We start from the raw sequence: 16,449 nt of genomic DNA, 5'->3' as shown, positions 1-16,449 counted from the left end.
AAACCAAACTGCTCAGGAGGTTGCTGGTGATCATCCACATGCGAATGTCCATCACCAATAAAATCTGCCTCCTGAGTTCCCTACAAAGCTCAACACCATACTCTGCTCGATCCCACCATCAGAGCCCGACCGATCAGCCGCATGATCCCTCTTTCCCGAAACAGGAAAGACGAACCTCTCATTCCTACAGAGGATGCTCCGTACGAGTTTTCGGCCCACGAGAACTTTGACAACTGGAATTGCAATGACCACGCATTGCTCGACGACTTCACACGTGGGCTTATTTATGTCCAATTACTAAAATTTCAAATGGTGGGTCAGTCTGATTAAGGTCGCGACTTTGACTAGTGTTCTGCCGTTGTTGGCCCGCCCTCCATCCCTGAAAAAATAAGGGCCCTTTCACAAGAAATGGAGGGGCGCTCCTCCCACTTTCAATTATTAAAGTGGAAACAAGTTGCGTCTCCCAATTGGATGTACCTTTCCACACACTGCTCGCTGCTCAGATCTGATCGGGTCTTGCTCTCGACCTCCTTTGTGCTTTCCTGGGTTTGGCGTGAGGTTTGCCCGGTGTCTTCCACGCGAGTCTTTGTTGTCTCAGATTGTCGCAGGTATCCGGGGACGTCGCTTTACTTTGCGGCGCCTCAAATTCCTCGAATCACACAACCTACTCTGCTTCTTTTCTCCAGCAAATCATTCGTTCTCTCTTCCCCAAAATTCCGGCTTCTAGATCCCATAGCCATACGAGTATTACCGCCACAACCCAAAACCCATCAAACAATTCCAACTCCTTTTGACTACCCGATCATCCCGAGCTATAAAAACCATCACCTGCTCGGCTCATCATTCTCATCCACTCTCTCTGTTTTCCATTTCAAGAATGCCAATTCTGAGACTCCATGAACCAGCTGCGAATTCCCCACCTCCCAAGCCTCTCATCCCGGGGCTACCCGACGACATAGCAGAGCTGTGCCTCCTTCACCTGCCCTACCCATACCAAGCTCTGGCTCGCTCCGTTTCTTCTTCCTGGAACAGAGTCCTCCAAGACCCCACCTTCCTCCTCTCCAAGACATCCCTCTCCCTCTCCCTCCCTTACCTCTTCGTCTTCGCCTTCCACAAGTCCACATCCAGGATCCAGTGGCAAGCCCTCGACCCCCGTTCCGGGCGCTGGTTCGTCCTCCCCCCCATGCCCTGCCCCAAGTCCGCCTGCCCACCCGCCTTCGCCTGCGCTTCCATGCCCCGCCAGGGCAAGCTGTTCGTCCTCGGCGGCATGCGCACCGACACCGAGTCCCCCATGCGGACCGCCGTCGTCTACCACGCCTCCACCAACCAGTGGTCCCCCCTGTCCCCGATGCGGACCCCGCGGGCTTTCTTCGCAGCCGGGGTTGTCGGTGAAGGCGGCGGCAGTATCGTGGTCGCCGGCGGGAGCGGCCCCGACCTGTCCAGCTCGACGGCGGCCGTAGAGCGCTACGACCCGAGGGAGGACGCGTGGCGGGAGGCGGCGGGGATGGGAGGGAATGGGATGGTGAGGTACGACTCGGTGGTGGTGGGGGGGAGGATGTACGTGACGGAGGGATGGACGTGGCCGTTCATGTTCACGCCGAGAGGGGCGGCGTACGACGCGGAGGGGGACACGTGGCGGGAGATGGGACGGGGGATGAGGGAAGGGTGGACGGGGCTGAGCGTGGTGGTCGGAGAGAGGCTGTTCGTGATATCGGAGCACGGGGACCATCAGTTGAAGGTGTTCGACCCGGAAGAGGACACGTGGAGGTACGTGGGAGGGGATAGGTTCCCCTGCGAGGAGGTGCACAAGCCTTTCGCCGCGAGCGCGGCGGAGGAGGGGGCGGAGGAGGAGGAGGCGGCGGTGATCTACGTGGTGGGGAGCGGGCTCCGTGTCGGGGTCGGGACGGTCCGGGTCTGCAAGGACGGTGAGTTTTGGGTGGAGTGGCGAGTGCTGGCTGCTCCTAAAGCTTTTCAGGATCTGTCTCCTTGTAATTGTCAGGTGCTTTATGCCTGAACCCAAGATTTTGAAGTAATAAAACTGGGTTAAACTTATACATGTTAGGTGTTGCCGCTAGTGATCAATAATTTGAAGCCGGGTGGGTGCCTCTCTGTTTTGTTTCTCCTTTTCTTACTTTATATAAGAAGAGTGATCCACAAGTGAAGCAATACACATGGTTCTTCCATCTATTACAGCACCAGCCCCATAGCCACACGAGCATACAAAAGAGAAAATAACTCAATAGGCCCATGTGTTCTCTGCTGATTGCTCTAATGTATAGAGCAGCGATAGTAGATAAATAAATTCATGCACAGATCTGACATGAAATCCTTCAAATACAAGGAAGAGCTACAATAGTAAATCCCGGTGCATTATTCGTAATCATGAAATCAACATTCAGCTGTTGCGCTTTCTTCCTGTCCATATGGTTTATCAGAAAATTTGGCTATCAGCATCCATAAAGGCAAAACATAACTAGAAATGCAATCACGGGGAATGATGTGCTTGGTGTTGGTATGTCACGTGATGATTATGGGAGGGTGGCGTCGAGAAAGCTAGAGCACACCAATGTGTACCATCTATAAGGCGGAGACAATGCAGGTTGTGCTTTCCGCTCGGTTGGTCCAGAACCAAGAAGATGAGGAGGCACACCTGCAGCAGGTGCTCCAGACCTCTCGGCATTAAACAAAGGAAAACTATAGATCTCCAAGGCTGAAGTAGCCGGCTTGTAGCAACACAGATAGACAGAGCGACAGAGCGAACGAATATGACAATTCTTCTAGTAATAAATTGCACGACACAAAGGAGGGGATATAAACATCTCACCATGATGCAGACAAGATGTACAAGTTACAAATCTTTCGCACGTAGTTGTCAGATCAATGTCTACATATCCAGCTAAAGTTCAAACACTGATCTTAATAGGGACAAGTAACAAGATTCCCAGCTGTCCTTTAATGCAATGCCTTTGATTCCCCCAAAAATTTGCTTAAGGGAAACAAGAAAGAATCTGTCAGGCTTGAGAAAATGTCACTCCTGCTCACTTGCAAAGCTTCAACTTCTTAAAGTATGAAGATATAACGGATTTGGGATAAGGCTTTGTGGCAAGGCAGGTAGGAATGTTCTCAGGTTGTTCTATCCAAAGCTTATGCGCAATGTCACCAGCTTTGAGCTTCTCTGCCAAATTCAACATCTGGGGTTCTCCCTTTACCTCAAGAGTTACCTACAAGTAAAAGCAATCACACAACTTAGGGGAAAAAATGAAGGAGCGCAAAGGAGTTTTTGCTTGAATGCCATTCCTTGTATTGCGGAAACCTATAAGACAACTAGGTAAGCAGCTAAAGTGAAAACGGGTATAGCGGAGAAGCTTTTCATCAAACAGTTGGTGCTTCTCCCTGTCATCAGTAACAGCTAACTTGACAGGCAACAACAGATCGAGCTTCAAAAAAACGACGTGCAAAGCAGAACGCGTAATTCCTCGAACAGGACAGCTCCTATTTAGTAAGACAAATGAACCCAATAGGCATCATCACAGCAGAGAAGATCAGCATCACATTGGTCTGTGTAATCACGATGGTAAACGAATTCTTGCTGCTTAAAATCAGGCATCAGGACTAAGCAAAACAAGAAAGTTGGGATCAATCTATTAGTACCCGTTTGAGTCCTTAAAACTTGTTAGCTTGTTAGCTTTCCATTCATTCTCGAAACCCATGATCCCCATCAATCGGCAATTACATTTTTTGTGCAGACACAGAGTGAATCATGCAGAAAATACTAGAGGCGAAAGGAGAAGAGAGATTGGAAACCTTGTGCATGGAATCAAGATTATCGGGGCTGCAGTACTGGAGGGTGAGGGGGTCGTCCCGGTGAGACCAGATGGCGGCGACGGAGGCATGACAGCCCTGGGTCACCACGCTCCCCAGCGGCCACGCGTCGATGAGATCCCGCCTGAGCACCACGTACTGCACAATCACGTCCTCGGCGGCAGCGGAATCCGACGAAGCCTGACTCATGGAGCTCCAACCGAGTCGACTCCGGGCAGCGATGGCGAATCCGACACGGCGAGGCGTAGGGAAGAAGCTGAAACGACAAGGGGATAGAAGAGCAACGGGCGATGCCATCTTCGGCTCGACCCCTGTGGAAATGAATTCGGCCTTCCATTTTTGGGCCATGATGCAGCTTGAACTGAAGCTGCTTTAGATGGGCCTTGGACTTGAGAGCGAAGTCAAAGAGTTGCATGGACTTGGGATTGGGTGCAACTGTAGCTAAAGCACCTCATCATGATCCTCCTCCATCTTCTTGTCAGAGGAAGAGAGTCTTCCACAAAGAAGCCAAGCAAACCCAATGACCCATACCCTCTCCCCTTCAACTTCTCCGAGCAAAAGGCAAGGAACACCATTCCTCTCCACCCTCTGAGATCATCCCACCAACACCACCACCATTTCCCTGTAACAGCGAAATGATCACTACCCAGTAACCATACATACCTTCTGTTTGTGTAACTTACTACTTTCTTTCATGTTCACCTGTAATGAGAACAGAGAGAGTGGATCATGGGCTAAGAACCTTGCCTGTCATCTCTGGGAGAACCCTTTCGGATTAGGATTTTACGAGCTTTTAACTTACGAAATTGGTATTTTTCTGACTTTAGCTTGAAAGCATATTGATTGTTTACTCTTTAGCGCGTCAGATAGATATAGGACACCACAACTGGGTTACACGAAGTAGACAGTAAGCTTTTCTTTTTTTTTCTGTCTTGAAACTAATAGCGATTACTATGAGATTAAAAAATCATTCTGATCGAAATTCATGAAGAAGCTATACTGGCAACTAGACCGGTTGATTGCCCCACTGCCAATGGATGTATTGGTGATGTTTTAGACCGAAAAGGTCCGCCCAAATCGGGCCATCATCCGCTCGTTTAGACTAGAAACTATTAGCTCCCCACACAATGCCGTAACAAACGAAAAATACAAACTAAACAAACCTAAATTAATTGATGGAAAAAGAGGAGACTCACAAGTTTTATTTTGGTCCTCAAGTTGCTGACATGACTCAGCTTAGTGGATTTAAGATGGGAAGTTTGCCTGTAAAGTATGTGGACTTCCTCTAGTTCCAGGGAAACTTTCTGAGATAGACCGCAAGCCTCTAACAAAGAGAATGTCAAGTAGGGTGAGGAGTTGGAGTGTCAGACATCTGTATTTTGCTAGCAGACTTCAGCTTTACAATGTTATTCATACTGGTGCAGAGTTTTTTGTTTTGCCAGAAGAGGTTATAGAAGTTGTTGTAATGCTGCCCCCTTACTGGTTCTGATGGAAAGGCCAAGGGAGTAATGGTTAAATGGACTGCCATATGTTTAGCCAAAAAAAAAAAAAACAAGAAGGTGGTTTGTGTTTAAAGCAAGTCTATCAATGGAATGAGTATGCAATCATGAAGCTTATATGGCTTTTGCTTGTTGGCTCTGGCTCTTTGTGGAGATCAGGACTTATCTGATAAAGCGGCAACCTTTTTGGCCATTAACTTCTTCTGCTCTTACATTTGGAGAAAACTTCTAAAGTTGAGGAGTGACTTAAAGCCCATAGTTCAGTTTGTTATTGGGGATGGTAGGAAATCCTTTTTTGTTAAATATGTCTTGAATTTTATGTACTCGGTCCGGTTCATCACCCGACCTGACATATATTTTTTGTGCGATCCAAAAGTGGAGAAAAAATTGAGATTTAGTTCGTGACGCGGAAGGTTGGGCCGATAGGCACAACCCGAAGCAAGCGAACAAATCTCTGTGGCGGTCCGCCCAAGCTGGAGCAAGCGAACAAATGTCTCGGGGGGTTCGGGGGCTATGCTCCCGAGGAAATTTTTTGGGGAGCCCTATTTATACTGCGGCTAGGTTTTTTCATTAAATAAGAGAGATTTTCGTTTTGGGAGAGATTTGTGAGCCGTGAGGTTTTGTTAAGTCGTTTTTTCGACTTCTGAAAACTGTACTCTCTTTGATTATAGTGGAATCTTGTTTTGCCTCGCCCGTGGACGTAGATCACCTTGTGATCGAACCACGTAAATTCTTGTGTTCTGTATTTGTTTGTCCGCGTTTGTTTCGAACACTTTTCATGAATGGACCCCTAGCATCCATTGGGAACTTTGCTGGATAAATTTTCCTTTCGTGTGGTTTATGGTACTGGCAATACTCTTGATGCTATGGTGGCTGATGTGATAGAAAATGGCTCATGGCACTGGCCAACTGCTAGATCAGAAGCTTTCGTTCAAATTCAAGCTGCATTATGTGGAGATGTTACTCCTAATATAGAGCAGGCAGATGAGATCCTGTGGACTGCTTCTTCTTCAGGGCAATTCACTGTACATAGTGCATGGAGTAAGATTCGAGCCTCAGCTGGAAAAGTTTGTTTGACATAAGATAGTTTGGTTTTATTCCATCATTCCCAAACACAGTTTCATCAGTTGGTTAACCATCTTGAATTAACTTCCCACTAGGGAAAGATCAAAGATGTGGAATCCTGGTTTGGATGATGTCCGTCTCCTTGGAGGTTCTTTCACTGAATCTAGGAACCATTTATTTGTTGATTGGGCAATCTCATAATAGGTATAGAGAATGATTGACAGTATATGTGGAGTGAAGAGAGCACTGCAGAGCTGGGATAATGGTTTGCTTTGGGTTTGTGCCACTTGAAAAGTAAAAGCTGTTGCTAGTGAAGTCTTTATGATAGCTTGGTGTGCTGCCATTTATCATATTATGCTTGTGAGGATAAGAAGCTGCATGATATCATTGTTTGTACCAGTTCTATTTTTCTGCAAACTTGTAGTTCCATTGTTCAGGATCAATGTAGAGAAATCTGTAGAAGGTGGAGAATGGTAGGATAAGTGTGATGGTCAGTTGCTATCTGGTTTGTTGTTTGTAGCAGTTGTTCTGCCAAGTCTTTGGAACTGATTCCCCCGATTGTTTTATTAATAAAACTCGCTCGTTTTATAAGAGAGGTTTGTTGGGGAAAATGAATTAAAATAAAGGGATAATGACATAAATAATCTTTGAAATTTGGCCCAACATGCAATGTGGTCCCTGAAATTTAGCACAATGTACAATATAGTCTCTGAACTTTTAATTTGTTCAATGTAGTCTCTGAACTTTTTAGTATATGTTCAATTTTGTCCTTCGACTATATGAAAATGTTTAATGTTGACCTTTCATGGACTAATTGAACATGAAAAGTTTAGATCACATTCCTTACCAAAAAAAAAAAAAGTTTAGATCACATTGAACAGTTCAATGACAATATTGCATATTGTGCTAAAATTCAGGGATCATATTAAATAAATTAAAAATTCAGGAATCACGCTGCACATGATTCGCAATATTTTCTTTCACTTGAACAAAGACACTGTAAATCACTGTTCTAAATAAAAGATAACTCAAAGAAAAGATTAAATGAATTGTCGATACAAACCGAAGAAAATAATTAAAGGAGGGCTGGAGTGAGTGAGACGTGTCCAACCCCAAAACCCTCCTTTCATCTTTTGTTTTTCGTATAAATTTCTTGACAGCATGTGATGTCGGATAATAAAAGTTTATTTTCCTGCTTTTTGTCAAACCCATCCTGTCGAGTAGGTCTGCTGGCAAGACGAAGCCCACCACCGCTCGATTGGGAGTGATCAACGGAGGGAACCCTTCAAAAGATTGTCTAATCTTCCTCCTCCTTTTTTCCCAATCATAAAAGCCCGAAAGATATGGAGATGATGACTTAATCTTAATGTATCTCGAGCTGGAGAGATACTTTTATCTTGGTTTTTACCTAAAGTTAAGAGGGCCATCTTTCGCTTGTAACTCAAATTTTCATGCGCAAACAACACCCACCGTCGGCTCCTGCCTTTGATTGCAATCCCGACCATGTCAAAGTATTCAATAGCTCTCAGCTTCGTCTCCGTTACCAGTCTCTTTTTGCTCTCTTTCGTCCTCATCGCGTCGTCCGGCCCATGTCTTTGCCTTTCTCGTTTCGAAGGGTGCGTCTAATCTCATTCAGTTGGATCGCGTGTTCTCTCCATATCCTACTAAGGTTACAACTCCCACCAATCCTTCAATACTTGAGGCTACACCCCCAACGTGGTGATGATTTAAGTTCATTCTCATTCGCTCCCTCTTAATCCTTTCCACCTCTCCGAATTGTTTTTTTCACGGGATGCTCCATCTCACTCGGAGACAAACACAAAAGGGAGGACAGCGCACGCAATCCTGCGTTTCAAACTAGTGTTGTCAATTCCCCCAATTTCCCTCCGTGCATTCCAAAGTGAAGGCCCGTTTGTCAAAATTGGTTTTACCAATTATGCTGCCGGAGCCAGAGTCCGGTCCAAGCTTCCAACTCCCTCCTTGGTTTCGTGACGTCGACAGCTTCCCAACTTAATATTGAATACCATTATGAGAGCTTTACTATAATGGCATGAGATCGATGCCCTTTCATTATAAATGTTTCATCGTAATACAAAAAATTAAAGCTCCCCCCCACTAACCACACCTTTGACTAACATCCTAGATATCATCGCCCCTTGTCTTGTCCTTATCATTTCCCATTTATTAAACAAACACGTAAAAGTGGCAGACAAAGACAAAACTCTCGGACCCCAAAAAGTAAACGAATTAGATTAAATTGAATGTTTGGGAACAGAGCTAGTCAAGTTTTGGAAATGTTGTGCAATTTCCGTTTCTTTAATACAAAGTTGGGAAAAAGAAAAAAGATTTACATCCGCTAAAATTTTAAAAGGAAAAAAACCCTACTCCTCCTCCCGCTTTGACTTGTCGCCCCCCCCCCCCTCCCCTCCCCTCCCCCACCTCAGGTTGACTTGAACACCAGGTTCATCGCCCCCGCGGGCACGATCTCCTGCGACGCGGACTGGGAGTGACGGTGCTCCCCCTCGTACGTGACGATCAGCATCGTCGGTTCGTCGGGGGCCCTCTCCACGTGTTTCCTCGCCGGGCACCCTCTCATCGTGCTGCACTTGTAGTACCCTCTGCACCGACACACATTAAAAAAAATTTAACAAAAAGAGGAACAAAGGGTAAAGTGATGGCTGCGTGAAAAATCCTGGACCGTGCGATTCGGAAAATCAACGGCCGGCAGGGGGCGGAGAGTTACCGTGGGTAAGGAGACCCTTTGATCGGCTTTTGCCCGTACTTCCTCCAGGAGAACTCGTCGGCCGGAATATCCGCGATCTTGTTGCTGATCGCCGGCACTCTCATCACTTTCTTCACTCTGTTTTTCCTGTCAGAAAACAAGAATCGCCACGTTTATCACCCGGACCAAGACGAACGAAAGCAAAGCAGAACCCTGCGGTTCCAGAGCAAATTCCGCTCTTTTCCACCGTCGTTATACAATCAATATCCCACAGCAGAACACGACAAATTCTGCTGCTTGGCAAAGCGTGAACCTTGGATACCCAAATTTGACTAAAACTGAACCGACTGATGAAAACTTTGACGTTACGGACCAAAAGAATATAAAATAATGAAAAACTTTCACGTTTTAATTTAATGCTATTTGTCCTTGTCACGCGTGCTGGCTGTGTGAGGAGGGTAAAGGTGAGTGGACTAGCTCCATTAATGGCCAACTGTTCCTTCCCTAACTCACTCGTTGACCCCTAGACAACATGAACAGTGCGCCCGATTTGAACCGAGTCAACTCGGTCGAATCGGTTTGCTTTTCCCTGGGTCATCTTCCTATGAATATTTGCAGACATACCCAGTTGCTCGTTTTCAATCAGATCAATTTTCGACTCATATTATTAACTTGATGAGGGCTAGAAATCGGCCAGCTAATGCAGAACTTGGGCTTAATTGCGATGGAAACGCTTCATACCTTCTCTTGGAGCAGTGGCACTTGCCGCTGCCTGAGCCGGAGTGCTTGCCGGAGATGTTATCGGAGTGGTCGTGCTCGTGGCACCGCTTCTTGTACGGCACGCTCGAGATCGGGGGCTTCCCGGCGGACGAAGCCTGGCCGGACGCCGGAGCTATGAACATCGAGGTCCCCAGCTTTCCGTTCGAGACGCTCCCGTCGCCGGTGATCGCCGACGACATGAAGGAAGAGTTCGACGACACGCTGAAGCTGTCCTTCGTGAACTCGATCTCGGAGACGCCCTTGGGGTTGGAGCCCAAGATGCTTGGCCTCGTGAAATCAAGAGTCAAACTCTGCTTGGCCTGCGCGTGGAGGAAGCTCGCCGGAGACGGCTGCGAGCTCGTCGGAGCCGGGACGGGCGTCGGCGCTAGAGCTTGGCTCCGAGACTGAACCGGGGGTATAGGGGAAGCGACGGGGATAGACTTGGAAGAGGAGGAGGAGTGGACCGGAGCGCGCCTGAACCGGGCGTGGCCGGTGCGGTCCAGGAGGGAAATGACTTTCCTGAACTTGGAGACGGTCTGATCGGTGAGGTCGGTGCAGTCAACGGCGGTGGGGGGTTGGTGGTTCTGGCGAGAGAGGAGGCCGATCAGGTGCTCCATGGTCTTCAGCCCCTGCGACGCAGCTTCCTGTATCGCCGTGTGATCCTCCACCTTGGGGAAGCCAAGCAGCTCGATCGCCATCGGAAGGGCCCGAGAGAGACGGCGGAGGAGGGCGGACGGACGGGTGGCGGGGCTGCGGCGACGACGGCGGTGACGGCAAGGCTCTCAATCTCTCAAGCTTTCATGGAGACCAAAAGAATTTGTGTGGATGAAGGGGAAGACTAATGGCGGAGGAGAGACTTCGGGGCTGATGGATATAAGGGGGAACGAGTGACCGGTTTACCCGGTAACAGCTCAAAGAGGGAAACAGTGTGGTCAAAGGAGGTTACCTTGATGGACGGCTGAGATGGGCCGTGAGGTTTCTAGAGGGGAGGAGGGAGAGAGTACACTGCCAGTAATAGGGTAAGAAAATAAAAAATGGGTGGGCCCCCGGGGTTGAGAAAGTGGAACAAACTCGTGGGAAAGATGGTCAAAGTCAAAACTGTGGGAGTTCTCGCTCTTTGAATTTTCCGGGATTAGGAATATATTAGGACAAATTTTGGGGGTTCGGTTGACCGGTCCACGGGTTGGAAAAAAGAGGGATGAAAATGGAACCCGATGTCACATTTTGGTGACTCATGTGACCCGCAATTCCATAGATTCGGGTTGCTCATTGATTGATAAATAGCAATGATGGAAATATTAATTATGATGCATAAAAATCGGAGTGGGAAATGACAGATTTACATTATCTAAGTTTTTATTTCTGTGCTTTGCTGATGTTCATCATCGTATACATATCGATCACGTTGTTCATGAATCATTTCAATCGACAAAATTACACGAGAGTTTCGACGCGTTGTCTCGATAAAAAGAAGTGCATAACTCGGATTACGACATTTTATCATGGAAAATGGCACAATTTTTTTTTTGTCGCATCGCCCTCGACATGTCTAGTCTGAGTAAACCCAAATCCCAAATCGGACGTGTTCAGTGACGCGCCCAAAGGCGAGACTAGCCATGAGTAAATGAAAAGCGGATGTGTTCATTCACTTACTTCAGCCGGAGTCATTCCTTTCATCACCTTATAAACTAAGCTTTGACATTCAAACATTGCCTTCAGCGAGTGGAAAATATAAAAATTCCATCCCCTACTATTAAACTCATCACTTCGTTAGGTGCTCCGAACCATTTCTGTGAATCGCCACCCTCCAAAGGCAGTTGACTTTTCCACCCATTTGACTTTTTTTCGCAAATGGGCACTACCCTAGCGAGCACGTCATCTCCCTCCACGAGTCCACGGTAATGGAGCTTGTATTCAAAGGCATCGTTTCGAATTTCTTTCTTTAAATAGCCTTCGTTTCTAGAAACCCTCCACCAAATTAAATTAGATTAAATAGAAAATCGATTCCAATTCCACCGAAAATAATAAATAAATAAATAAAAATCAGGGGAGGCATCGGAATTCATCGCCCATGAATGCGAATCCGAACATAAATTAGGGAAAATCGTCGAGGATGTGGTAGCGCACACGTACCCAATTGGAAGCTGACTTCAAATAGAGGCATCGCATGAAGTTATTGGGGGGGTGTTCTTTCTTTATTAAAAGCTCGCAACTGTTGACCCACTTCTCAATTGATTCGCTGCTGGCGGCCCCTCCGACCGTTGGATCGGTTCTGGTTGATCCGACGGCTGGTATGCCCCTGAAGTGGAGGGTTGACTTTGTGCAGTTTTTTTTTAAAAAGTTTTTTGTTTTCTCTCTCGAAATACGCCCCCGGACAAGCACTGACAACCTCGGGCATTGTCGTCGTATACGGTGGACATACGATTACGGTGGGAGCAGAAATTCCGAGGCATGTAATTAAGTGAATGCACTGGAGTTTAAGTAATGATTTTCTTTGCCATGGGAAGGAGTGCCATGTTCATGTGATTGATGTTTGAATGATGGGCTCTAATGCTAGAAATGTCGAGATATCATTTATTTTTTATTCTTTAGGATAAGGTCTCCATGCACATCAATAATTCAGAATTTTTGCCAACAAGTAAGGAAAATTGACACATCGTATTGATTTTTATATCACATTTGGGGAATTTACCAAAAAAAAGTCAGAAGCATATTGCGTTTGTACCAATTCATTCATAAACCTTTTAATTTGATCAATTTAGTCCTAAAACTTTAAATGATTTGCCAATTTAGTCATTCCGATCGATTTTGAATTGAAATCTCTAATATGGACGCCGACTGTCCGACGTGGCACACTGATGCTAATGTGGACAATTTTAAAAAAACATATGAATTTTTTTATATATTTTTTATCCTTCTCATTTTTCTTTTCACTTTTCTTTTTCTTATTTTTCCTTTTTTTTCTTCGAAGCCCGGCGAGGGTCATGGCCCTCACCCAGTGGCCTTCAAGGCAAGGGTCGGGACCCTTGCCGGACTTTGTAAAAAAAGAAAAACAAATTCGGAAAATTTATAAAAAAAATTATAAAATTTGTCCATGTTAGTGTCAACAATGAACGTGGCACTCGTTACTTTAAAGTTTGTCCGTTTGCTGCCCTGATTTTCGAGGATCTATATTGGCATACTAAAATTGTCTTTGATACCAAATGAGAGGAAAAAAATCACAAAACATGTCTTTTCTTTTCTTTTCTTTATAAATCTGCAAATATCCATTGTTATTGCTATTAAAAGATTACGATTAAATTAGTGGTAAGAGGCATATCGCTCATAAAAAAGGAGCCTTCAGTGATGACACAAGCTATAGTAATTATACGACAAGAAAGAAGCAATTTAGACGGAATTTATTAACAAATATGCTTATGAATTTAAAATCTTTCTTCGACGTTTGCTTTGTACAAGTCTATCACACAAAATTTATTAATATAACCAATTAGGCCAGCTAATAGAAAGAGAATGGTTAAAAGGCTTAGAAGTGAATCCCGAGATTCATGACAAGCACAAGGAGTCGTGTTAAGATCGTCTTATTGAAATGGAAGTTTCCCTTAGGGAATAAACCAAAAAAAATTAAGGAAAAAGCACGTGTCGATTAATGGTTTGGGAAGTTAATCAAGAAACACTTGTATATGTTTGACAAGGCATTAATTGTCGTTAAGATTCCTAACCCCTCTTACCCATAAGTGTACAAGAAGAGGAGGTCGCCCCCCTTCACAATATAATGAATAGTCCCTTTCTACTTACACGAAATGCGTGCAATTAAACCCTTTTAAGTCGCTATCGGGATTCCCCCTACTCAAGGCACTCGCTAGCCAGTTACTTAATCGAAAGAGAGGAAGAAAGAGTCGAGCGCCCAATTTGTCACGTTTCGATATCTTTTTTTCGGGTAAGATCTCTTTCGAATGGTTAGAACTTAGAACGAGGACTATGTCCATTCAACACGAGGAACAAACAAGGAAAGAAAGACGAAGCTGGTTTCGCATGCTTAACGTATCAGAAGGGCTGGGAATCAAACCCTTCAACAGCAGCCAATGCATGAGCTTCGAACTGAAGAAGACCACCGCGTGGTCCGACGCATTAGATGGTGTCGATACAGAGGGGTGGACTGGAACGATATTCACAGGAAGAATCAACGCTTGACTTGGTCGTCCGGTCTGACGGCATTTCTATTTCTCAAGGACTTGAAAGGGTCACTGTTCGTGGTATTGAATGGGGGGAAAGCTCTTGCCGACTTGAAGTTGGAAAATTACCAACAAAAGCTCTCACTGAGATGAGAAGATTGCACATACGTTGAATTGGTCTCTGGACTGGACGTGTGCTTTTCTTTTGCTTTGAAACGCGTGCTCCCGCGGAAGACATGTCGAAGTTGATTTGTTGTCCCTCTCTCAAAATGGTATGACTTGCCGATAGATGTAACGACGTATTTATTCAAATGAAAGAACTTTGTGAACTTTCACGCATTTGGTTTGCTGAATATGAATAATCGACGGAAAACCATTCGCGGTCAAAGAAAAAATGCATGCTTAAAGTTAGAAAACGAATTTCTTAATCTGAATTTCGTGGAAACCATTTTCCCTTATTATGAAGTTTTCCCGAACGCACCCTAAATTTAGATGTATTAGGTGTTGGCTTGTTCATCATCTCAAGTATGTTGCTGTATATATATATTATCAAATGGTTAAACGCAGACAACATCCGATTATTGCTTCTTCATTTTTTTGGGGTGTTACCTTGTCTGGCAAAATCAATTCTATCTCTCTGGTTAATATGGTAAAGGGACGATTCTATTGTTCGGGTTTTTTCTGTACAGCTAAATTTTTTATTAGCAGTTCACATGATCTTTAATAATTTGTTGGTGACTTACCCGGCACTTTTATGAAATTGTCAACTCCTTTTGAAGATCGACTAATTACCGGCTCACCTTATCTTTTACCAACTTTCATTTGTCTTTCTTACCAACGCCTTTAAATTTGGGAAAATTGTCCAAAAAGTCCTAAATGTATTGTACGGATTCTAATTCGCTTATAAACTTTTCAATTTAACTAATGTAGTCCTAAATCTATTGACAAATTTTCAACTATCCAGCCAATTTAGATCGGAAATCACCCAAATGGTTGACCTTTTGCAAAAGTGCTTACCTGTATGCCAAGAGACAAAACCACAAGTCTTAGTATGAGATGGGGCAAAGCAGAAAATACCTCAATTGAGTAAATCTAGGAGTCTCACAATATGATATTAGAGTCCAAAAGATGTGTGGTATGAGGTTGAACCATGTGGAAGCAAGTTAACAACTAGGTCCGATGAAGGCACGGATTGATCGCTAAGGCTAGAGAGACTGGCAATGAGCGGCTCTTGGCAGGGTTCTAAGATAGCGAAAGAGGCATGAAGGTATTAAATTGTGCACCGAACAAGGGGAGAGCATTCTTGGAATACATATGTGAAACTGGAATTAATTCACAAGAGACGCCTTTTAACGTAATGATAATGTTTATCATTATAACTCCAATGTTAAGCATGTTCAAGTGAAAGCATTACCAGGATGAGTGATTTTTTGATAGAATGCCTACCTATATGCCAAGGGACAAAGCCTAAGGACAAAGCCGTGATGCTTGGTATGGGACAGGCCAAAGTGGACAATATCTCGAGTGACTTAATATAAGGGTATCATTCAAAGAAGATAAACATGAACATTACCAAGAAAAGAAAAGAAAAAAATCAAAAAATTAGAAAAACAGCGTCATTTTGTTTAAAACTGTTCACGTCGGATGTTAGCTGTGCCATGTAGGATGGCTAGCGATGACTGAACGCCACGTTAGTGATTTCTTTTCTATCAAAATTAGCTGGATGAATTTCATTGGAAAATTGTCAAAAAATTCAAGACTGTATTGGTTCAATTAGAAAGTTAGGATTGAATTGACGGCCATACAATGGGTTTATGAATTTTTAGACAAGTTCCCCCTTATATCTACCGGTTATCATATGAATTTACCAAAAACTATTTGCGTAACATACCAACTTCGTTCCAGTTAAATTACTAATTAATTTTCGATTACCAACTCTAATTTGAGTTACTTTTAAATGATATTTACGTATTTTTTTATTTATCTTTCTTACAATTTCCTTAAATTGATCAATTCTTATATGAATTACCAATGCTTATTTGTGTGACTTACAAGCTTTTCTCACATTAGGTTACCAACTTATTTTGATTTACCAAGCCTTATTTAGTTGTCACTGATGATTATTTGTTTTTTAAAATTTATCGACTTTTCTATTCACTTACCAACTTTTATTTGTCTCACTTAGCAACAGTTTTTTTTAGGGAATTACCAACTTTTCTCCGGTTAAGTTAGTTTTACGTCATCAACTTTTACTTAAGTTAGTTGCCAACATTTACTCGATTTTTTTGATTTAGCAACTCAATTCTTTTTATCTCTGACACGAAAATCTTCTCTCATCTTTTACAAACTTTTAATTACCTTTCTTGTCAATGTTTTAAATTTTATCAACTTCTATATGAAATTGCCAACC

At 44.2% G+C, this 16,449-nt stretch overlaps 3 protein-coding genes across 3 annotated transcripts; 1 reads left to right on the top strand and 2 right to left on the bottom strand.

The window, feature by feature from the left end:
* Positions 1 to 324: 324 nt before the first annotated feature.
* Positions 325 to 2,056, top strand: LOC115692688 (F-box protein AFR). The gene has a single exon (XM_030619628.2). The coding sequence runs from the start codon at positions 878 to 880 to the stop codon at positions 2,012 to 2,014; it is 1,137 nt and encodes a 378-aa protein (XP_030475488.2). The 5' UTR covers positions 325 to 877; the 3' UTR covers positions 2,015 to 2,056.
* Positions 2,057 to 2,807: 751 nt separating this feature from the next.
* Positions 2,808 to 4,309, bottom strand: LOC115692690 (uncharacterized). Its single transcript, XM_030619630.2, has 2 exons — positions 3,805 to 4,309; positions 2,808 to 3,221 (listed from the first exon to the last, which is right to left on the bottom strand). The coding sequence occupies exons 1-2, from the start codon at positions 4,168 to 4,170 to the stop codon at positions 3,039 to 3,041; spliced, it is 549 nt and encodes a 182-aa protein (XP_030475490.2). The 5' UTR covers positions 4,171 to 4,309; the 3' UTR covers positions 2,808 to 3,038.
* Positions 4,310 to 8,613: 4,304 nt separating this feature from the next.
* LOC115692689 (probable WRKY transcription factor 17) lies at positions 8,614 to 10,727 on the bottom strand. Its single transcript, XM_030619629.2, has 3 exons — positions 9,850 to 10,727; positions 9,130 to 9,255; positions 8,614 to 9,004 (listed from the first exon to the last, which is right to left on the bottom strand). Exons 1-3 carry the CDS (start codon positions 10,563 to 10,565, stop codon positions 8,827 to 8,829), a joined length of 1,020 nt encoding a protein of 339 aa, XP_030475489.2. The 5' UTR covers positions 10,566 to 10,727; the 3' UTR covers positions 8,614 to 8,826.
* Between the last annotated feature and the right edge of the window lie 5,722 nt (positions 10,728 to 16,449).

This window comes from Syzygium oleosum, unplaced genomic scaffold (assembly GCF_021117445.2).
Source record: "Syzygium oleosum isolate NSW1041296 unplaced genomic scaffold, Sole_v2.1 Sole_v2.46, whole genome shotgun sequence".
In the NCBI taxonomy this organism is placed as follows: Eukaryota; Viridiplantae; Streptophyta; class Magnoliopsida; order Myrtales; family Myrtaceae; genus Syzygium; species Syzygium oleosum.
The sequence above is the reverse complement of the archived record's forward strand: the minus strand, read 5'-3'. Positions and strand labels throughout refer to the sequence as shown.